Source organism: Aegilops tauschii, chromosome 5 (genome assembly GCF_002575655.3).
Source record: "Aegilops tauschii subsp. strangulata cultivar AL8/78 chromosome 5, Aet v6.0, whole genome shotgun sequence".
NCBI classification, from domain to species: Eukaryota; Viridiplantae; Streptophyta; class Magnoliopsida; order Poales; family Poaceae; genus Aegilops; species Aegilops tauschii.
Genome location: NC_053039.3, coordinates 98,026,398 through 98,049,968, shown reverse-complemented (window position 1 = coordinate 98,049,968; position 23,571 = coordinate 98,026,398). Strand labels below are relative to the sequence as shown.

The 23,571-nt window shown below is 48.0% G+C and overlaps 2 protein-coding genes across 6 annotated transcripts; one reads left to right on the top strand and one right to left on the bottom strand.

Annotated features, from left to right (window-relative positions):
* Nucleotides 1-144: 144 nt before the first annotated feature.
* LOC109787020 (translation initiation factor eIF2B subunit epsilon) lies at nucleotides 145-7,288 on the bottom strand. 2 transcript variants are annotated; one of them, XM_073499920.1, is made up of 15 exons: nucleotides 6,832-7,288; nucleotides 6,505-6,744; nucleotides 5,253-5,567; nucleotides 4,994-5,101; nucleotides 4,660-4,852; nucleotides 4,080-4,342; nucleotides 3,815-3,959; nucleotides 3,634-3,707; nucleotides 3,234-3,479; nucleotides 3,087-3,160; nucleotides 2,301-2,392; nucleotides 1,858-1,940; nucleotides 1,241-1,312; nucleotides 975-1,100; nucleotides 145-656 (listed from the first exon to the last, which is right to left on the bottom strand). In XM_073499920.1, the coding sequence occupies exons 1-15, from the start codon at nucleotides 6,967-6,969 to the stop codon at nucleotides 606-608; spliced, it is 2,220 nt and encodes a 739-aa protein (XP_073356021.1). In that variant the 5' UTR covers nucleotides 6,970-7,288; the 3' UTR covers nucleotides 145-605. The 2 variants fall into 2 exon arrangements, with proteins under 2 accessions (XP_073356021.1, XP_020201179.1); XM_020345590.4 differs by having other exon boundaries at nucleotides 357-656; nucleotides 3,830-3,959.
* Nucleotides 7,289-9,823: 2,535 nt separating this feature from the next.
* LOC109787037 (uncharacterized) lies at nucleotides 9,824-20,756 on the top strand. Of its 4 annotated transcripts, none has more exons than XR_012184218.1 (4): nucleotides 9,845-10,215; nucleotides 11,265-12,633; nucleotides 19,575-20,288; nucleotides 20,370-20,756. XR_012184218.1 is itself a non-coding variant. In XM_045228413.2 (4 exons), exons 3-4 carry the CDS (start codon nucleotides 11,280-11,282, stop codon nucleotides 20,051-20,053), a joined length of 1,833 nt encoding a protein of 610 aa, XP_045084348.1. In that variant the 5' UTR covers nucleotides 10,050-10,215; nucleotides 11,071-11,165; nucleotides 11,265-11,279; the 3' UTR covers nucleotides 20,054-20,267. The 4 variants fall into 4 exon arrangements, 3 of the variants coding, with proteins under 3 accessions (XP_020201195.1, XP_040244934.1, XP_045084348.1); XM_045228413.2 differs by lacking the exon at nucleotides 20,370-20,756 and adding an exon at nucleotides 11,071-11,165 and having other exon boundaries at nucleotides 10,050-10,215; nucleotides 19,575-20,267; XM_020345606.4 differs by lacking the exon at nucleotides 20,370-20,756 and having other exon boundaries at nucleotides 9,824-10,043; nucleotides 19,575-20,267.
* Nucleotides 20,757-23,571: the final 2,815 nt, after the last annotated feature.

Here is a 23,571-nt window from a genome sequence, read left to right as displayed (position 1 = left end):
AGCTTTTTTTCAGACTTCACTCGAATCTATGTCCAAGAAAATATCCAGTGCTACCGAAAGTCATATGATCCCGTGCTCCCGTAAGCTTGGGTCATGAACATCAATGAACTGCTTCTGTGTGTGACCACACAACTCTGAAGGATGTTTTCTGCAATTTTCCATGGACTTCATCTATGTTCCTTGGATCAAAGATCAAACGGTCAAGGCTCCCTGGGAGCACAGGGGCATGTAAATCTCAGTATAGCACTGGATATGCACTCCGATGCTACCCACATGATCCACCATTTGCACACCCGCCCGCTGCTTTCCTTCCCCCACCCCACACCACACGCATGCCGCACAGGAACACACGCATGGACAGTAGGTAGACCATAGATGCAAGGAGAGAAGGGTTATCGAGCCGCAAAAAAAAAAAAAAAGCATACACACTCTGCGGTAGTTCATCCCGCGGCTCTGTTCTCCCTTTTTTTCCTATGATGATTGGTTAGGAACAAAACTGGAGACAGGCAAATCCAAACTTCCAAAACTTTCCCACCGGGAAACCACCCAAATCAGTGTTCCTCTCCAAGCTTGCAAAAGGATGCAAGTATGAACCATCTCCAACTCTACTCTTCTTCTTCGTCATCTTCATCTTCCTCTTCAGCTTCCTTGAGCCACTGCCAAGGAAATGACAAATTATTACTAATAGTATACTTCAGACAATTCATATCATAATGTTTGAGTTTTCATCGTGCCAACCAAACACATCCTACAAGCCCTGCCATCATACCACGAGTTATCAAAAATACAATCAGCTAAACTTGTGTCAATATAGGACTAGATATTAAATAGTCAAGTGTAAATCATTCCCTAAGACAAAAAGATTTAGGACCAGGGAAAGCAACTACAGAAATAAAAACAAGCCATGAGAAACTGGCAAAATAAATCTCACGCAAAATGAGAAGGCACAACTCGACCAAGTGCAGCACATATACCTGAATAAAAACATCAGACTGTTTAACGAAAACTTTATCCGGCTCGTCGGCATTTTCCTTTTCTTCCGCCCATCTCAAAATTGCAACTTCACTAACTATCTCCTTATCATATAGGTAAGGCAAGATCTGCATTCAACAGCAGAGTATCAGAACCAATCAAAACAGGACTTCATCAATTCAAAAATAGAGTACACACCACCCAGTAGTGCAAACAAGACTATGTATATCCATAAAAATAACCTGTCTGTAACTGAATAGCTCTTTACCTTTGAAAACAGTGGAGAAAATTCTTTTGTTATCTCTTGACACATTTCCTCGAACTTCAATAGTATTTCCATCTGCGTCACCATCACGGAATGATTCATTTACCTCATGTTAAATATCAAAGGACAAAAACACCGCAAAATAACACAGGAACTTCCATGAAAAAAGAGAAATCCGGTCTGAGGCTCAGAGTGCATGTTTCTTTCGTGAAAATCCATGAGGAAATCCTGTTTTCAAACTGGACCTAAAACTTAACAATCATAGTAGAGGCCTTCCAACAGTCTGTCATGCAACAACACAACAACTTGAACTCGAATCACCACAACCACCATACTACATGGAGAACATACCCATTGTGTAGATCAATATCTCACCAGGTCAACTTATATGATAACCTCAGTTATAATTTGTAGTCTCAAAATAGCTAATAAAGAAACCCACAGACTCAAATATTGAAGAAAACTGACATGATTAAACCTGACAATGAACACACTGGACACAATAACATTTTAAAATCATTAAACCTGACAGTACTTCTGCAGAACCAAGTTCAATTTTTCAGGCATATGCTACTCATGCAGATTTCAAGGGATTTATCCAGTATATCGTCAAGCCATACCTCCTCATCAACTGTCTTGGTGTAATTGCGTAGAAGATCCTTCCACTTGGTAAGTGCGTCCGCAGTTGACTTTAGAAGACTATCTATATAAATAGGGGGGAAGCAAGGCAAATAAGCTTTGCATCCCATATCAAATCTAACAGCTATAAGTATACCATATCAAAAAATGCATGACCCCAAAGTTCCATAGTAAGAATGAAACTGTCATGTTTGGAATAAAGGAATGTAATGTTTAATGCAAAATCCTATGAACATCCTGCATAACCAAATATCCAAGCTTTCTGGTAAAAAAAAAAAAACAAATATCCAAGCTAAGCTCCTCCGTAAACTGGTTCATTTCTGTTACGATTAAACACCCAAATATCTTAGCGAATGATCAAATAGTTATTCCAATTTTAAGTCCACCATGGTTCACAAAACTACAAAGTGCCTAGAAATCATACCATTGGTAGATTGTGCAGCGACTAATGCAGCCCTCATTATCGAATAGAAAACTGCTCCAGCACAATCTGCATGTTGAAGGCTATAAGACAACCTGAAAAATAAACACAAAATTGCAAACAACGCAATCAGCATGATGACTATATTACTATAATAACAAGATAGACAAAACTACACAATGGGCATGCTCCATCGATGATCTGAAGGTTGAATAGACAAAACAATTATATTAAAATAGCTGCACCTATTGATGTAACTTTGACTAGGCAGCTCGAAAAGCATCTGAGTTCTGAACGGAAATCAAAGAGACTAGTTTATTATGGCCAAGCCATCAAATTGGAACAAGACACAGCAACAACTTTCATACTCTATAGTCTATACAAGCAAAACTAGTGCTTGGGAAACAGAGTGTTAGTCTAAATTCACATGCTTAATGAACATCGGCAGTGCGAAACAGTTTGCAGTTTTAGAATTTAGATGGTGTGTGAAGCATTGCTGCAATATTCCTGCAGAATAAATAATGTGGAATATGACTTCTTGTTTATTCAATGTTCCATATGAAAAGAAGTGATTGTATCTTATAGCGATATGTATATTCTAATTATTTTCCATAAAATAAAATATCTTCTGCAAAAAAATGCCTCAAAAAGAAAATGAAAACTACAGCATGTTACCCGTAAATAAAATGTTGTCCAGGATAAACCATACTCAAAGGATGACTGACATGTTATAGTTGTATACATTTAGACAGTCACACATACATCAGTGGGAAAGAAACGAGCTTACACCTGAGCGCGTTGATTTCTAGTATCAAATTATCTTGATGAACCCCATCAACTGCCCGTTGGAAAGTCTCTTCGACCTACGTAGGGTAAACCAATCAGCAAACTGAAAAATAAATAAGAGTATGAGAATCCCAATTATATGCTACTAACCTCTTTCTCAAACTTAGTATAATCATCATCCTCAATCACACCAATCTCAGAATCATTGTCACGGTCTGCTTCAGATGGACGGTTGTTCAAGTCTTCTTCTGATCCAACATCACCGTCAACAGAAACAGCATGCTGCAACTCTTGAAGTTTTTCTTTAGGAATTGGAGCAATTGATTGTCTCCACTCCTCCAGAATTCCAGTATCACCACTTGCCCATATGTAACCAAGGACACCAGAGGTACAAGTCTAAGCAATATCAAAGACAGCAACCACAATGATTATAAGATCAAGACATGACAAATGTATCACCAGGGTGCCTGCAGATAATCCCGACAACTAACACAGTAATGGTAAGCACGCATTGCAAAAATCACTGTGCCATCTAAGAATAGAAGAATACCTCAGATGCCCCTAACTCATCATCCTCGGATACGATGGTAGGGTGGTCGGCATTACCCCTCGTGCTGGAAAAGGCTGAAATACAGAAATCCAGTTTGCTAAGTACAACATGAGTGATACAGGTCCAAATAACCATAAGAGCAAATTGGAAAGGCATGTATGAACAACAATGGAAATTTTACGGTATGCAGGCTCACGTGCACTATCTGTAACTCCAGAATTGGTGTCAGCATACTCAAGTTCCTCATCACTATCTTCATTTGAAGGCTTGTCAAGTAGTGACACTTTTGAATAGGCAGGAACAACAACATTCTTTCCAACTTTAATCTGACAAATAAGAATTTCATCAATATTAGCAAGGCTGCTGGATAGAAAATTATAACTGGTTTACAATCTGTTCCTAGAAAAAAAATGGGTAGCATAAAAACGTAATATATAGCAACATACCTTAAACGATAATATGCAGCCAGGCTCAACAATTGCCCCTGCCCTTAGATGCACATCATCACAGACTAAGGAGTTACTCACTTTGCATCCATCTTCAATTATGACATTATCCCATATATAGGAACCGTGAATGAGAACGTTTTTCCCAATACTGCAACCTTCCCCAATTACCGAATTCAATATCTTGCACTGCTCTCCAATACTTGTTGCATTGCCAATAACAGAATTCGCACCAATTTGTGCAGAATGCGACAATGTTACATCTAGAGAAGACGTGATTCATGTGAAAAGTTCATATGGAAAGGTGATGTTATATAATTTACAGGAACAGAAGATGCTTCCTAAATGACAAGTCAAAATCATGCCCAAAAAACCAGTGTTTAAAACAGCCGATGTACCTTGACAAAGCATTTTAATAATATTATCAACTAATATCTGAGACCATTTCTTCATTCCAAATCAAGCATATTAAGTTGACAAATTCATCTAGATTTTGACGAATGAATCAAGGAATGATATCAAACAAGGTACAGAAATAGATCTTTGCTGAATTCTCTTTTCAGTATGCAACTACGCATACCTGATGCCTTGTAAATTCCTTGGCGGTGAAGTTTCATTTCATGGCAGTTACCAAAGGATAACACATCAGGCACCATAGGGTATGTCCATCTTTGTATTATATCTTTGCTCACAGCATCATAACTCCTGAAATTATCTATTCTTGCAGCATAGCTGGAGTGTATTTCATGAGTATAGATTTTGTATCCCATAATCTGAAAGGATTGGCAGGCCGTTTGATTGTTACAGAAGAGACATGATAGCAGAGATGGCACTCATGATACTGCACTAAACTCTAAAGGCAAGCATCATGTTCTCTTGTATTAAATAGGTCCAGTGGTAGTGAATGGACTTACATCGTCAACAAGTAAACCCTTCACAAAATGACGCCGGAGATGTTGATAGTCAAAGTTATCGGTAAAAAGACTAAGGACGTCTGGCGAGCAGATATCAATATAGCAATCCTGTCAGAAAAAAGAGGGAGATGAAGATCAATAAAACAAGAAAGATTTGCAAGCAATAGAAAATACATATGCATGGTCTCAGTAACATAGCAAAAATGATCTTAGAGAAGAACATATATCCATTATTTAATCAACAAGTTTGAAAGCAGACCTCCATGTTATTATGCAGCTGGAGAGTAGGATTATTGGCCAGTATATCCTTATCAATTGTCACGCACAGGTGTGAGCTATCTGCCCTATCCTCATAATAAAGTAGCTCCTTTGTCTCAGATGCTAGCGCCATAACAATTTCATCAGTGCCCAAACGTGTCTGGTGCATCAGGATTGAAGGTTTTGAATGCTTTATAATCATAGTCATAACAGCAAGTGGGTCTTTTTTCCTTCTGTCCTTGTGTTCCTGGAGAACCTCTTTTAAGCTCATGTTGCTGATTGTGTCACCGCTGATGAGAACGAAGTCACCATTTATCTACACAAAAGGAAACAATTGAAAGTATAAATGAAATGGCAGACACACTGTGTTAGTATGTGAACATATGAGGACAGGACAAGCAAGTAAGACTGCATTACATATGTGTTACAACAATTGAGGCACAAGCTACAGCTAGTTGGACAAAAAAAAAATGCATGCTCAGTTTCACTTAACGACCGATAGATGTCTCCAGGATATTGAAGATATCTGCCATGTACGTGATTTGGATCTTACTATCCTTTTCTACATTGATGCTGAGACTAGGTTCATGCATTCTAGAGTTCTCTTTGTCTATCTCATTTTGTGTTTTGTCTTCCCGTGTTTGTATTCAGAACATGCTATGTGTGTCGTCAGTTGTGTGATACAGTATTTGTCAACCCTATATGAAGAATCTCACTGGAATTTTTAACCGATTGATACTTAGTAGTTTGTACGACATACTATTACTAAGTAGGCACAGCAATCACAGAGCTAAGCACTGCAAAAGTATCTAAACTGAGCAGAACTAATGCTTTCAGTATGATGTTATAGTTAAAACCTTGAACATCTTTTTTGGGTAGTAGCTATTTGACAGGAAAGCCAATATTAGGTTTGGCTCTGACTAGAAAATGATAGTGTCATGTTTTTCATCACAATCTCTAGCTGGTTGCAATTGTCTCCCAAGTCCACAGTATAGAGGGAACCAGTACCTAATTGGACGACGTTTGAGTGAACTGGAATGACATAAAGTGATAAGATTTTAATTTATTTTCCTTCGTTGAATGAACTGGAATGACACTACAAAAATCTCCCCAGGCTTCAGTTTCACATAGGTTCACTAATTCACTATAAGTTCTAGTCAACGATAAAGTGTTAAGCAGTAACAGCAACAGATACTACAACTAATACTGCAGTCATGCACAATCCACAGTAAGGGTACGGGTCAGAAACTAACAAGGCCACGGCCGTACATGACGCGGAGAGCGTCGCCTGCGCTGATCGCATCATGCGACTCGACGGCCATGACGGCCATCTCCCAGGCCGCGGGCTTCCCAGTCCAGCCCGCCTCCTCCAGGTGCTCCTTGACCTGCTGCGCGTGCGCACAGCAGAAGACGAAGACCTCCTCAACGCCCTCGGTCTCCAACCAGGACAGCGTGTAGTCGATCATGGGCACGTTCACCAGCGGCAGCAGCACCTGCGGGGACAGCACAATTCAGGTGCCAAGGGTGCACGCGAGAGCGGACAGGGGGCGGCGGTATGGTTTTGGGGAGGCACGCGGTACCTTGGGGCGCTCGAGGGTGATGGGCCGGAACTTGAGCGTGAAGCTGTCGGCGAGGAGGACGGCCTGGAGGGGCGAGCGCGAGAGCTCATCAGCGTCTTCTCGGGCGGCGGCTCCGCCGCGCGACTTCTTCTGAGACATGGCTGCGGCGGCGGCGGGGAGGGGCGCGAGCTCTCCTTCTTTTCCTTTCTTCTCCGATTTTTCTGTGTACGGGGAGCACGGCCGTCGGAGTCGGGGCGTTAGAGAAGGACCTCGGCCTGAGGCGGAAGAAGAGGAGCTCGTCCCGGTGCCGCCAGAGCTCGGGCGGAGTGAGGCGTGGCGGCCAGCTTGTCGCGGCGGCCAGGCGGCGCGAAACGTGGGCTGCTCCTGGCGGCGCTAGGGTTACAGAATGGTGAACGGGCAGAGATGACATAGCGCTGCGAACCGGTACGCTCTTCGTCTCACCCGGCGGTGAGCCGGTGACAGAAAACCAGTAATTTTCCCCACCTCCTCACAAAAACTGTTCGGACCAGTCCAACATCCGAAATCCCATGAATCTCCTCCAAGTTTATGTCGGACTATCTACCCAGCTTCATAGGCCACTCCAATTCGAACATTCACAACTGTTGAAAATCCGGATCGTTTATTAGAGCATCTTATAATCAAAGTTGCCAAATCCGAACCTCTATACGTCCACCGACGCGTTCGCGGATAATGACCGAGCAAGCATTAAAAGTCCGCCTCCACAACTGCCTCTACCAAACCAAATCCTCAAATTTATACTAGTCTCATACAATGTTAAGTTGCGTACGTAGTTTTTTTTTTGCGGAAGAAGTTGCATACGTAGTTAAACATACATGTCATCAAACAATCAAAAATTTACATGTTCTACTAACTACAAATGAAACCGTAATGAAAGAAGTTCATCCACGGCCGCCCTTACCCTTGTTGTCTCTTTGCGGGAATAGCGGTCGAAGACGCAAAAACAGATCGAGGCGGATTTGCTCACAACCGAAGATGTTTGATCCGTCCTCGTCCTTCTCCTTCTCCTCCTTGGGGGGGGGGGGGGGGGGGGGGGGGGCAGTCCGGGCATGGCATGGACTGCCCTGGTTTGGTGTTTTGCCATGGCACAAAGGGCAGTTCGGGCATGGCATGGGCTGCCCTGGTTTGGTCTTTTGCCATGGCACAAAGCGCCCTCCTTTGCCACTTCACGGCAGTTCGGCACGAGGGCTTCGTCGTCCCTGTCCACGGTGGCGCACGATTCTGCTGGCTCCACCTCGAGGGTTGCCGCGCCATCTGACCGGCGTCATGCGCAAGAAGAAGCCCAAGAAGGATATTTACACCAGAGTAGAGGGCCAAATAGTTGGCGAAGAGGATTGGCCGGCGGAAGGTCGAGGCAGACAAAAAAGAAGCCGTCGCCGCACAACAGGAGGTCGTTGTTGTGGACAATGAGGCCCTCGTCGCCAAGGCCACGCACCAGGCCTCCTCCTGCTAGGGTTGCATCGTAGGGAGCAGGACATTCTTGCCTCCGCCATGGCCGCGACGAGCATGGGCTCGTCGGCTGCCTGCCCACCACGTCCAGAGTCGCCAAGTACCTCCACCATGCCGCAGACACACGGCTTTCCCCCAACATGACCCAGCCGCGTCCCGCTTCTCCACCTCACCTCAGGACTGCTCACCGAAAGTGATTGTGATCGCGCCAACCACTCATGTGGTCGTGTCCATCGACCTCAACGCCACACCTGTGGCTGATGGGTCATATACCAGGGCGCAAAGGGAAGCGACCATGGGAGATTCCTACTGGCAACCTTCCTGATGCCCGCAACGATACGCCGGCCCCGACATCCATGCATGAAGACCCGTCCTACTACAGCGATTCCATGGAGGACATCATTTAGGAGGGCGGCCAAGCGTACGATGCCGATGAGACCCAAAGCCAAGACGGCCGCGACCACTTCACGCGAAGTCAAGAGGGCATGGACGGCCATGACAACCAAGACGACATCGATAACCAAGGCGACCGATGGCAAGAAGACACATACGGCCAAGAGGAAGAAGACAATGTGGACATCGAGGGGAAGCCTTTTATGCAGATAAGCTCACTACCCAAGACAATGCACAAAAGAGGAGGCAGCAAAGCATTCCGACGAAAGTATACACAAAAGGATAAGGATAAGTTGATTTGCAAAGGTTGGAAGGAAATTGGACAAGATCCCAAGATTGGCGCCGAGCAAAAAGGATCCCAAGTCATTTGCCCAAAGTTTAGGGAGCAATATGCCGCCCAAAAAAGAAGAATGGAGGGCCGGCGTCCATCGTTGAGCATGGTGAAGGAGAGAATCGGCCGAGGGGGAAGATCAACTCCAAGTTGGATGACAAACGTGATGCGGCGACATTCGCCTTGCAAGAAAGTTTGCAAAGGGTTCATGACCCAAAAGGAAGCAAGAGAGAAGAGGAAGCGCCAAGAGAGAAGAGAAGCAAATGAAGGCCTACATCAAGATACAAAAGAAGAAACTCGAGATCGAAGAGAACGTCCAAAAGAGGAAAGTCGAGATTGAAGAGAACGTCCAAAAACAGAGAGCTTGATATCGAGGAGAGTCCAAAAGCAGAAGCTTGAGATCGAGGAGAGCATTGCAAACACAAAAGCAAAGGATGTGAGGCTCAAGCTAATGACGAAGGGAGTGGAGATCATGACGGTAGACTTGAGCAAGATGTCCTAAAGAGAAGCGTTTGGTTCGAGAAGAGGCAAAAAGAGATGCTCAAGCTAGATGGTTGAATTATGGCCGAAAGCGCCATTATTTTTGTATGCCGGCATGAACTAATGATCGCTGGCATGAACTATGGATACTTACCCTAAATTTAGATTTAATTTTGTAGCAAAAATTCGGCTGCGTGAAAAAAATACGTCGGCTGGTTGAGCGCACCGACCCGATTTAAACGGACGAAGCTATACAATGCACCTTCAGCTGATCCAAAAGAATGAAAAACACAAAAACTTCATCCGTTTGCATCGGCGCGTCGGAGTTACCCTTCTCCCCTGTGCACGTACTGTGTTTGTTTCCCACCTCCAACGCCACGTGCTAACATCCACGCTTCTCCCTCCACACCTCCTCTCTCTCTCCCCCCAACGCGTCAGCGGCAACCTCCCTCTCCTCGCTCACGGATCATTCCACCGGCACATCCGTACCACACGCAGCCGTTCTGTTCGTCGGTTTGGCGGCGAGCGGCGGAAGCACGAGGTACCTACCTAGTATATACAGAAGCAATCTCTCCTTTCCTGCCCTCCTCTGCATTGGTCTCCGGCCGTCCATGCGTTTTCGCTAGCTGCCTCCCCGACCCGACAGATCGAGCATCGCATCTCTGAAGTCCTTGCAATCAAGCTAGAACCGGTAGCAGGACGTCGGCCAGCAGGTAAGGCTTTTATTCGGAGATTCCACCAATTCCCGCGCTGCGATCTCGTGGTGGAGTGGACGATCCAATCTAGCTTGTTTCTGCTTGAAAGTTTCCCATCAAGAAACGGCGGGGGCGCATGACGCTCTACAGTTTTTTTCTTTCTTTCTTTCTTTTCTTCCAGTGTTGATGCCCCTCTGTATATCATCGGGATATGGCTCTGTTTAATTGCGTCTCATTTCGTTGATTCTTTGGAGGAACCTGTTTAATCTTTAACCTGTGCTACTAATGCTGTACTCTTTTGTGATGTCAAGTCAACTACGCTAGCACATCCATCTCTCTGAGACTACTAGATTAAATTAGTATTAGTAACAAGAATATGCACTTACTGTAAATTATTCATTAAAGAATCGGATTGGAACCATTCTACATGTCCCTGTAGTACTAACTAATGCTGTATTAAACATTGATTTAACACTTATGTCAACTAGGCTGCGCCAGTAACTATCAATAGCTGGTAGATTGGGAATGGGTAATCATTGATTAGTTCTGTGTATCTAAAGAAACTGATTGCAGCAAACCCAAAAGACGGAAGAATTCGAAGGGGACTAAGTAGGGCTTTGCTTGATTGGCTAAGATTATAGTACTAATTGGAAGGTTGCCTGGCAAAAGTACTAATTATAATGTAGGAAGGATTGATACAAATAGGTGTTATAACATGTTTGTGGAGTTATAATATGGAAATGCTTTTATGTTAAGACTTTAATAAGATAGATGAAGTATCGAATTAGTTGGGTTTGGTGAGAATTGGTTGAACTGGAGGGAGAATGGGGGATCCATCCATGCATACTCTTGGAATAAGTTCTTTACTAATAGGTGATGCAGATCTTGACCAAGTGTCAGAAACAAATAGGACAGAGATGGCTAAAAAAGTTGGTGTGGAATGTGGTCTTCACTTTTGACCTTGAGAAGTATTGCACTGCTTAATTCACTGGATTCACCGTTTCTGTAATTTATTAACCACGCCGAGTGAATTTTTCATGTGCTCACACATGTGTCTGCAATTGCAGCATCCTTGCTTCTAAATGGCCGAGGAGGTGATCAAAGAGGCTATCACTTCAACAACTCCTGCATTAGCTGAGTCGAAGAGAGAAGATCTCCGGATAAATACCACTGAAATCATAGATGGCAACAGTGTGCCGCCCTACCTGAGGAGGAAAGAGAAGCCAGTTCCACATTACCAGAGAGCATCCACTGGCTCATGCCATGACAAATGCAAACTTGGTATTCATCATTCTTCCGAGTCTAAGAAATACTCGCCTGTTCGTGCCTGGCGTCAGGACCGCGCGAACGCCAGGAATGGAACACACGACCTGGCTCAGGCTGTAGCCATCCCACAAGGAGACAAAGCAAGAAACAAGAGTCAGACGCTGAAGATTTCTCGTGTAAAAGATGGCGCTGCTCCTGGTAAGCCTGAATTTACCAAGCAGAAGCCACCACTGAAAGGAGTACCTTGTCGTCTTGAAAGCTCTCCATGTGTAGAGTTAATATCAGATGAAGTACCTGGAACTGTTGTGGCTGGAAACCAGCCAGATTGTGCGAAGTGCCTCATCATCTCACTTGATGACTTGTCGAGCTGTGGAGATGGACAATTGTCAGAGGGAGCTGTAAGCATTGAGCTGGATATGCCGTTGGCCATCCAGGACAGGGATGAGTCCGACGATCATAGTACGGATCATTCTGCAAATGACTCTGTAAGTTCAGAGAACATGAGTAAGCAGACTGTGATGGCATCAGAGAACCACAAACAAGATAGGGACGTGACTAAACCACAGAGCTTCTCCCAGGAGTCTGTGAAACCAAACAGGAAAGCAAGGTCGACTATAACCAGAAACACCATGTCAAAGCACAAGAGCGAAATAACATCACATGAGAAGGCTGCAGGTACATCAGCTGGAAGCGGCGATGGACCAAGGACAACGGCGAAAAAGGCAGATCCTAGCGTTCCTAACAAGTTCAACAAGGAGAGGAAACTCAACTCCACTGTCACATCAACTCTTCCAAGGGTGAAGAAAATCAAAGCACCATCACCAGCTAGCACGATGGATTCATCTGCCAAACCTGCTACAAATAAGCATGCTCCATCTCCATCACCTCCTTCAGGGAAGCAAACTGAAAGAAAGATTACACTGAATAATGTTGCCAAGAATGCTCAACTTTGGCAAAACAAGGGAGAAGAAAAGGTTACATTGAGTCCACTGAAGCTGTCTCGTTCTACAGTGAGAGCAGTCAGGAAAGAAACTTCTGATTCCCCAGTGAAGAGTAAGAAGTTTTATGGGATAGAAAGTTTTTCTGGGTGCAAGGATAAAATATCGAAGACAGCTTCGCCAAAAATACGAAAACCAGACGTTAACAACAAAGAGAGACAATCTCGCAAAGGTACATCTTATCTTTACCTTCTGAATCATAAACATATAATTGCACCTTAGGTCACAAATTTCCTAATTCTTATATACAGTATTAATGTATTATGAATTTCACATGGCAATTAATAATGCCAATATGCAACTTGTATGGCATGATTGATTATAGCGCTGCCTTAAATTGATCATGCCATCCTAGTTTAGCCTACAAAAACGTCTTGTATTTTGGAACGGAGGTAGTAACATCTAACATGGCAATGTATGGACAAGTTTCTATGAAATATTTTTTTTTTGAAAGATCCAGCCATAGCTGGCATTGATTTCATTAGCAGAGAGAGAGCGGGAACAAGTTTGATCAAGTGATCAGTGGGGTGAGATAGAAAAGGTACAGTTGGCCAGCCTAGTGGCTATGCTGGCACTGATGGAATGGGGATATCTCTCACGGCACATCCCCGAAGGGGTGCTCTATGCAGGCTGCTCCTGCGATTCTCCATTGTTCCATGTCACGGCGGCACGCTTCGATGATGGAGCGAGAGCACGACGTCTTACCACGGAAGGTGCATGCGTTACGCTCAAGCCATATGTGCCAGGCAATGAGCGCAAGAATGGATCTGGTGCCCTTCCTGTCTGTTGGCCTTGCCGCATCCGTGATCAATCTCACTCTTTCCGTCGTCGTCGTTCCGGAGCTCCAGGTAGCGTGTGCCAGAGAGTGGCAGCCCCGCCAAGACGCCGCCATTGTCCAAGCCTGTATGGCAATCGGGCAGTCCCAGAACAGGTGGGAGGAGGACTCCAAATTTCGCAAGCAGAGTTGGCAGAAGTAGCTATTCTCCCAGCCACGCCGCTGCAGGCGATCGTTGCACCACAGTCTGTCCAGGTGGAGCATCCAGAGGAACATCTTGAGCTTCCCAGGTGCCCAGATTCGCCAGACGTCCTTGGAGGGGAAGGGTGCCATTGGCTCCTGGAATTGTGCCGCGTAGGCGGAGCGGGCGGAGTAGTGCCCGGAGGTGCCAGCAGTCCAGCGGATTGTGTCGCTGAGATCATTGTTGATGATGATGCCAGCTCTCCGAATTGCCCTTGCAAGCTGGAGCACAAATGGCGCGATGCTGCTGGTTTCCCCGTGGCGGAGATCAAGGATCCACCGCCCGTCGAGCAGCGCGTCCCGGACGGACCTGTTCTTGCGGATGGAGCGGGCGAACAGGGTAGGGTAGTCCAGCCGGAGTGGCCTGCCGCCTAGCCAGGGACTTGACCAGAAAGACGCCGTCTTGCCATCCCCGATGGTGACCGCCGTGTTGGCAGCGAACAGGGCTCGATCCTGCAGGTTGCATGGTGTGCCCGTGCCGACCCATGGCCGCTCTGGATGGGTCCAGGAGAGCCAGAGCCAGCGCAGACGGAGGGCGCGCGCGAATTTGTCCAGATCATGGATACCGAGGCCTCCGTGGGGTTCCGGCGTGGTGACCGCGCTCCATGCGACCTTGCACTTTCCTCCGGTTGCTGCTTCGTCTTGTGCCTAGAGGAAACGACGTCTGGCTTTATCTACCTCCTTGAAGAACTTCCTTGGTGCTCTCAGCACCGTGAGGGCGAACGTCGGCATAGCGGAGAGGACACAGCGGACGAGCACCCTTCGGCCGGCGATATGCATGAGTCTGCCCTTCCAGCCGGCGAGGCGCGCACGAATCCTATCTAGGATGAACTGCAGGTGGACTAAACGAACCCTACTGGTGGTGATTGGGAGGCCTAGGTACGTGATGGGTAGTGACGCCACGATGCCGCCAAAGTTGTGCAAGATGGAACCGAGGTCGAGGTCGCCGCAGCTAATCGGCACAGCCGAGGACTTGGCCAGGTTGACGTGCAGGCCCGTGGCCTCGCCGAAGAGGTGCAGAATGCTGAGCAGGGCATCTACCTCCGTCCTTGCGGGGTTGATGAAGATCACAGCGTCGTCGACATACAGGCTAGTACGCATGCGCACGGCCGTATCAGGCAGAGGAGAGAGCTGGCCTGCCATGGTTGCCGCTTCTAGAAGACGATGCAGGGGATCGATGCAGAGGATGAAGAGCAGCGGCGAGAGCGGATCCCCTTGGCGCAGCCCACGACGATGGATGATGGAGGCGCCCGGAGAGCCATTCAGGAGGCAAGACGACGAGGATGTAGAGAGCAGAAGTGCAATCCAGTCTCGCCATCGAGCAGGGAAGCCCATTCTTTGGAGAAGCTCAAACATGTATTCCCAAGAGATGCTGTCAAATGCCTTGGCTATGTCTAATTTCAGAAGCAGGGCAGGTGTTTTGCGCCGATGCAGGGCTCTGACGGCGTTTTGGACATAAAGGAAGCTGTCATGGATGCACTTAGTGCGCTGAAAAGCAGTTTGGGCAGGCGAGATCAGAGTGCTGATGACAGGGGCCAGCCTCATGGATAGGACCTTGGCGATGAGCTTTGCGATGGAGTGAATCAGGCTGATGGGTCTGTAATCAGCCATACTTGTTGCCCCGTCCTTCTTCGGCAGCAGCACAATCATGGCAGAGTTCAGGGCCGCAAAATCTCCCCCAGCCAAGTTGTAGAAATGGTGGAAAACAGCCATGATGTTGTGCTTGATTAGGCTCCAGCATGATTTGTAGAATGCGCCCGAGAAGCCGTCAGGTCCAGGTGCCTTCTCAGAGGGGGATGCCTTGATCGCCTCCCAAACTTCAGCTTCTGTGAACGGGTTGTCGATTCCAACACTTCCAACCGAAAGCAGCAGGATGGAGTCCCAGTTGATCGAGCAGGAGCGTGGCCGCCTTGTGCCGAGCAGCTGAAGGAAGTGATCGTGAGCAATGGCGGCCTTGTCGCCGTGCGCAGTGGCCAGCCAGCCTCAATCTGCAGCGAGTGTATGTGGTTTTTGCGCCTCCGGGAGTTGATCTTTGCTTGGAAGAAGGCGGTCTTGGCGTCACCTGCGCGGAGCCAGGATACTCTGGACGCCTGACGCTTGCGAGCACGCTCGATCGCCGCCAGGCCGATAATCCTGAGCTTGAGCTGCTTGCGGAGGCAAAATTCAGCGGGGGACAGGCGGCGTGCCTCTTGAGCTATATCCAGCCGGAGCACAACCTCAGCGGCAAGGTGGAGCTGCACTTTGGCATCACTGAACAGGGAACGGGCCCAAATCTTGAGATCAAAAGCTGCCCGCTTCAGTTTGGTGTTTAATCGTGCGATGGGGCACGCTGACGCAACAGGCCGCTGCCAGGCCCGTTCCAGTGTCTCTCTGAAGCGCGGGAAGCGCGGCCAAAATGCTTCAAATTTGAAGGTGGCCCTCCTCGGTGGGGCAGTGGTGTCAGCCAGCACAAGCGGACAATGATCCGAGCAAGCAGTCGAAGCAGCCATGAGCATGAGGGAGGGGAAGAGGCTCTCCCATTCGACATTGCAGAAGATCTTGTCAATGCTCACCAGGGTTGGATCTTGTCGCTCATTTGACCAGGTGAAGCGCCTGTTCTTGCACTTGATCTCCTTCAGGCCAGCCGTGTCAATCGCCCTTCTGAACATGCCCATAATGCGCCGGTTCAGATTTAAGTTGCTTTTGTCCCTTGCTTCGTATATGATGTTGAAATCGCCTGCAAGCATCCATGGCTCCCCTAGCGGTGGTGCAGAATGGATCAGCTCCGCCAGGAAAGAATCCTTGAGCCCATCGTCGACCGGACCATATACCGTTGTCAGCCAGAAAGAGGATGAACACTGCAGGAGGGTGACCTTGGCTATGATCGAGAAGACACCCACAGCCTGTGTGTCGATCTGCACAGTGCTCTTGTCCCAGAGGATCGCAACACCTCCTCTTGTTCCAACTGCCGGCAGGACCGCGCAGCCATCCAAACGGTTGCCTCCCAGCTCGCGCACGATGCTAGGCGACCACGCTTCCAGCTTTGTTTCCTGTAGGCAGAGAATTGGTGTTCTGTTAGCAGCGGCAAGTTCAGACACAGCAGCTCTCCTCGCCGGAGAGTTCAGTCCTCTGACATTCCAGGACATGAGGGAAAATTGGTTGTTATCCATTGGGCACAGGCAAATTCTCCAACAGCATCACAATTCTATTGATGATCATGCGAAACAGATACACTGCCAGCTTAACAGGGGCGTGCCAGAGGCCACCAATAGGCCCCAAGATCCTCTGGCACGAAAGCAAACCTCGACGCCTAATTCTAGCAGAACAGAGAACTAACATGGGTCCTAACTCAACCCGGCTTAATGCCAGGCGCTGCTGGAGACTAATGCTAACACTACCAGAGCATAGTAATCTATGGATGACTAACATAACTAAACTATAGCTTCAGCAGCGGCATCCGGGCCAGCCATGCCCCCGGCGATGCGCAGCGCCTCCGGGTCGAGACGGGTCAGTTTGGCGATGATGGAGATGTCGTCGTCAGTCAGTGGCTCATCGAAGCGTTTGATGAGGGCTTCGGCCGCCTTGGCCGTCATGGCCTCCTTCGGCCCCAGCAGGCCGAGCTTCTTGACCAGCAGCAGAGAGGCGCGCTGCGCAACAGGCACGCTTGAGGTGTTGCCCGCCTGCCGCGCACTCTGCCTGGTCGGCCCCGCACGGGCCCTGGGTGGTGCCGAGGTGCGTCGAGCAGGGGGTTGGCGCACGAGGGGAGCCGGGGTGTTGGTGAAGAGGCCAGGCTGCCCGTCGTTGCCGTCGTTGCCGGGGAGCTGCAGCTGTTGGACCTGCTGCGTCACTGCAGCGAGCTGAACTTCAGTGGAGAGCACCGTGGGTGTGGTGCGGCAGGCCACGGTCGAGTTCCCTGGGGCGAACTCGAGCGGGGCAGCCAGCGTTGAGGCGATCGCCTGGTCGATCTCCAGGAGGCTGCAGTCCGCTTGGACGGGCTGGACAGGTGCGCGGTCCGTCGAGTCGAAGAAGTCGGCGACAGGGTCCGAGGCCGGCGCTGCTGCGATGGGGGTGGCTGTCCGCCCGTTGGCCGCGCCCTTGGCCTGGTCCGACAGCAGCGGCAGAGGCGGGGTGGCTCTGAGGCTGTTGCCCGTGTGGCGGGTGTCCTTGCCGTGGCGCCTGCTGGTCGGCGTCCTGCTCCGCTGGCGAGCGGCGCCACAGTTGCTCCTTCGGGGCGGCTGCTCGCGGCCGCGACCCAGGAGCGTGTCCTTCCAGGAGCGCCGGCCACCCTGTGGCCCGCTGTTGTCGTCGTGGTCCCGGCGAGGCCCGAGCTGGAGCCCTCCACAGCCAGAGGGGCCGATCAACGGGGGCTGGCGCCTCCCCTGCCCCTGGCCATCCTCAATGTGCATCGACCACGTCCCCGGGTAGACCCGCGGGAACGGGCGATCATCGTCGGACCCAGAGGATGGGATGCCGCTCTGGCCCGAGTGCGAGGAGCGAGGCGTCAGCGGCGTCCAGTCTTCAACGCGGTCGACGTGGATGAGCATGACGTTGCGTCGGACGCGGGGTGGAGGGGGGACCTCACGGCTGGGCGGCGAGTAGCCCAGCATGGTCTCGACGCGGCCGGCACCACGAGCCGCGCGCCAGATGGTGTGCTTGGTGGGGATGAAGGCGACGTCGTACGCCCACACCCAGCACGCGAAGGTCCGTGTGTGGCCGCGCTCGTGCGTGCGGCTGTCGAGCCGGTCGATGATGCATTTGTTTCCGAGCACCTCCGCCGCACCGTCGACAGACCACAGGTGCATGGGCATCTTCTCGATGACGACGCGGACGTGGAGGAGGAAGTCTTCATGGTCGGCGTGGATGTCCTCGTGCCACGGCTTGATGGTGAAGGCGATGCCGTCGACGTTGATGGAGCCCAAGCGGACGGCATTGTCCCGGTGCGCCGGCAGCTCGAAATGGACGAGGAAGTCCTCCGGGTCGTGGCTGGTCACCCGCAGCAGGTGCGCCGGAGTGCGGAGAGCGGCGTCGAAGGCGCGGCCGACGGACATGGGGCTCGCCGCGTGCCGCTCAGCCGTGGAGATGAGGAGGACGGCGTGGCGACGAAGGAGGAACATCTGGTGCTCCATCTCCGGCGACTCGATCACCACCTTGTGGCCGTCCCTTGGCCGGCGCGAGGGGTCGGTATGGCGGCAGCGGTCCATGGCCGGCGCTGGCGGAGGGGGCGTGGGAAAGCGGAGCCTCTCGCGGACGGGAGCGCGGCTAGCAGTGGGCGCCGGACCACCAGTGCGGCCGCGCCGGATTTGGGGGCAGTCCTTGGCGATGTGGCCCGGTAGCTTGCACTCAATGCAGCGTATGGGATCTCTACAATCAACGCGGCGATGCTTGGAGCTGAGGCACCGGAAGCAGAGTCCCCTGAAACGCCTTAAGAAGGCCGCGCGGGCAGCGTCCGCATTGAAGGAGGGGCGTTGGCCTCGGGGTCGCCGCGAGCGCGCAGGGAGGCATGGGCGCGCGCGGCGGCGCGGCGCGCGTTGCGGGACAGGACCGGCGTCCATCCATGGGCTTGGCTCGGAGAGGAAAGGTCGGTGCGGGGGCAGGGGCAGACCACAATGGATTTTAGGCGGAGTGGCTCCGAAAGTCGATCCCTGCTAATATCCGGCATGGATATGGCGTCGGCGGCCCGCGAGCACTCCCCCCGGAGCAGAAGACGCGGCGGGGAGCCCGGGATGACAGCAGGAGGGCCGGGTGGCGGCAAAGGGACCGGATCCGCGGACGGACCGCCGGACGGACGCAGATCTGGGACGGAGGCGGGATGGCCCCATCCGTCGCTACCGCGCGAGCTAGAGCGTGACGAGCCGCGGGAGCGCACCGAGCGGCCGCGCCCCATGGAGCTAGGAGGGTGGCGCCGTTGGCCGAGCGGCCAGCGACGGAAGAGGGGGGCGGGGGGAAGGTGGCCGCCGCGGCCGGAGTGGCCGACGGCGCGGGGATGGGGGATGGGGAGGAGCTCTCACCAGTCAAAACCCGCTCTCGTATTGCTCGGACCCCGAAATATTTCTTTTCAAATAAACATATGCTTGGAGTTCATGGCAAGACAATGACAAGACATCATTCCCATTTTACAGAAAATGGGGCTATTGCAAGAACTGAAATTGCAGGAAGGCCAAAGATAACATCCACGCCCTCATGCGTCATCATGAAGTCGCCTCGCATGCTGAGGTTTCGCCGTGGCAAGGTGCTGAAGCTTGGCAGCAACTCTGACAACAGCACTCCCAGACGAGTACAGTTCAGGCCTGCATATGCTACAGATGACGGCAACAGAAGCAAATATCCTGCCAGACGCAGAATCACCAAGAACAATGAAGCTAAAACTTCTGCTGCATCAAAAGATTCAGGTGCTTCAAGAGCTGAGGTTGTCGTCCTGAGGCATCAGGGTGCCAATGACAAAAAGAAGAGCGAGCCGCGATTATTCAACAATGTGATCAAGGAGACCGCGAGCAGGCTCGTCGAGGCGAGGAGGAGCAAAGTGAAGGCCCTCGTTGGTGCTTTCGAGACAGTGATCTCGCTTCAAGGTATAAAGCAAGGCAGACCCAGCATTTCCTGACCTGAAGTTTGCCACGTGAAATTCAAGTAAATGTGGGGGTCTCTGGAGTTTCCATGTTAGAGGTTTCCAGTTGGAGTCCTTGTGCACACTCCTTTGCTTTGGGTTCACAGGCCTACAGATAAGAAAAATCACCGAATAGGAATAATTTACTGTGCTGGTATACTAAACTAAACTTTGTTTCAGTTTACCTAATTCCAAGAGAGATTTGGCAAAATTGTCTTTGAGCAATGCTTCGGTACACCCCCCTCACAAAACGTATAAAGGGTAGTACGGACTTTTCGCAAATTGTACTCACTTTTCTACATATACACTGTAGGTTCGTATAATACCCGGCGAACAGCCCTCCCACATGGGCTTTTTAGTTTTAATCATCAAAAAATGAATGTCCTCGTCGAGGCGAGGAGGAGCAAAGTGAAGGCCCTCGTTGGTGCTTTCGAGACAGTGATCTCGCTTCAAGGTATAAAGCAAGGCAGACCCAGCATTTCCTGACCTGAAGTTTGCCACGTGAAATTCAAGTAAATGTGGGGGTCTCTGGAGTTTCCATGTTAGAGGTTTCCAGTTGGAGTCCTTGTGCACACTCCTTTGCTTTGGGTTCACAGGCCTACAGATAAGAAAAATCACCGAATAGGAATAATTTACTGTGCTGGTATACTAAACTAAACTTTGTTTCAGTTTACCTAATTCCAAGAGAGATTTGGCAAAATTGTCTTTGAGCAATGCTTCGGTACACCCCCCTCACAAAACGTATAAAGGGTAGTACGGACTTTTCGCAAATTGTACTCACTTTTCTACATATACACTGTAGGTTCGTATAATACCCGGCGAACAGCCCTCCCACATGGGCTTTTTAGTTTTAATCATCAAAAAATGAATGTCCTCGTCTGGATTCGAACTACAGCCCTCAAGCACTACATGTGACAGCCCAAACCAGCTGGGCTAGCACATCTGAACTACCTACTAGTCCTGTTTTCTGCTTCTTGTTCTAGAGAGATAACGCCAAGAAAAAAACACAGCATCTTCACTCTTTGGTTTATGTTTCTTTTTTTTTGCACGGTTTTCGTTAGGGTTTCTAGTGTTCATGTTTTGTTCATAAAATACTAATATTTGTTTTTTTAAAATTGTACATAAATTTCAAAACAAAATCATGCCTTTCAAACTTGCTCAGAATCTCAAAACACGAACAATTTTCTTATAAAAGAAAAAAAATTAAACATGAAGATTTTTTTTGAAAAACAGTAACAAATTTGGAATTCCAGAAAAAATAGAAAAATATGGACAAAATATGAATTCTGAAAAAAATTAAATTTATGAGAAATAGAAACAATAAACAGAATAAAGGAAAAGTCAAAGAAGACAAAAAAGCAAACAAGTGAGAAGATAAAAAAGAAAAAGAAAAAACACGGTTCACAACCTCCGAGAAGGTCCCAAAACCAGAAAAAATGGCTGGGAAGCCGAGGTTCCCAAAACCGAGAAAACCTTTTTGCAAATTTCCTTAGTGAATTTTTCTTTAAAAAATTCAAATCCATGAATATTTTGTAAAAAATTGATGAACTTTTTTCAAATCCGTGAGCTCTTAGACCGGGCCCACACGCGCCCGACGGGAGCAATGTCATCGCCTAGTTAGGCCAAGGCCTAAGCGTTTTGTTTTATTTTGTATTTTTTATATCATTTCTTATTTTTGTTAATTCATTTTTCTCTTTTTTGAATACCAAAAAACATGTTTTGACTAACTTTTTAAACTAATGATTTTAAATTCTTTTTCTATAACTTTTTTATTAAATGCTTTTAAAAAACACTTATTGTTTTCAATTTTATCCCTTTGTATTTATTAGTGGGGGTCATTTCAAGGATGTCCAAAAAACACCATGTTCAACGCAGATTATTCGGTAAGGTCAGAACGGTTCGTGTGAGAGCACGTTATTTTTTAATATATTTGAAATGGCCCCAATTTCCGCTGCAAAAAGAAGAAGAAATGGACCCATTTTTCCATGGCCTTTTATGAGCAATTCAAGGCACCATGCCAAGTTGATTTGGTTTTCGACAAATTCTGCATTTTCTGGAGTTTTCTTAGTAAAAGAAGACCGATAAAATGGTCGAACATGTCGCAACTTGCATACGGTGTCGAAATTTGTTAAACCTAGCATGGTTGCCTCCCATGGGCATGCCCATCGGGGTGCACCCTCCATTGAACATGGTCTAGTTTTGAATGAATTTCCCACACCATATGCATGTTGTGTCACGTACGGCCATTTATCAGCCAGTTTTCTCCGAGAAAACTCTAGAAAATGCAAGAATTATCGAAAACTTAAATAGCTTGACATGGTGCCTTGATTTGATCATAGAAGGAGGTGGGAAAAATTAGGCCATTTGAAGGATGTTGAGAAACACTGTACCCTCAGGTAGAGTGTTCTAGCCAACCCGAACATCCTCCATTAAACATGGTCTACTTTTGGACATTCTTAAAATGACCCCAACCTTTTCAAGCAGGTGGGCATGACCATGGTAGTCATCCATGCCAGGTTTGAACGATTCATGACACTGTATGCAAGTTGTGACACGTCCGCCTATTTATCAGGCGTTTTTATGGAGAAAACCCTGAAATATGCAAAACTTGTCGAAAACCAAAACAACTTGGCATGGTGCCTTGAATTGGTCATACAAGGCATGAAAAAATAATTGGTGCCATTTCAAGCATGTCGGGAAACAACGTGCTCTTAGACGGAGCCATCTCGCCTACTCGAACACCTCTGTTGATCATGATCTAAGCTTTTCTTTTTCCATCTTTTGTAGTGCGTCAAATATAACGCTAAAAAGAAAGACTCTGGTTTTCCTTTTCAACCGGGCTGGTTTTTTCTTTGGTTTTACATGGGTTTTATATTATTTTGTTTTTCTTTTCTTTTTCTGTTTCTTTTATTGATTTTGAAAAAAGTTCATCAAAAATTCAAAATAAGTTTATCGATTTTAAAGAAAAGTTCATTGATTTGGAAAAAAAATCATTGATTTAGAAACAAAGTTCGTCAATTTTATAAAAAAGTTGAACAATTTTTAAAAAGAAATCGCCAATTTGGCGAAATAGTTCACGAATTTGTAAACAAAACTGACCAATTTTGAAAACAAAAGTTCTCTGATTTGGAAGAAAAATTCTAGAATTTTAAATTTTGTCTTCATTTTCTAAAAAAAATCATGAATTGTAAAAGTTCACGCATTTAAGAAACAAAAAAGAAAAGGAAGATACCAAACAGAAAATGTTGCGCTTTTCCAGTGTTCTATTTTAAGTATAAAAAATGTACGTAACACCCGACGTCAGGTTGGCTAGTTGGTTAGTGCGGCTGCGCTAATCCTAGGAGGACGTAGGTTTGAATCCTGCAGCACACACCATTTTTTGCGGTTAAAAAAAGGCTGAAAGTTTATAAAATATGACTATCATGCCCTTACTTATGAAGAGGTATCGGCTAATCTGAGCCGTCCTTGTGTTTAGGGGGGGAGGGGGTGTACCGAAGCAGAAGTGATTGTCTTTT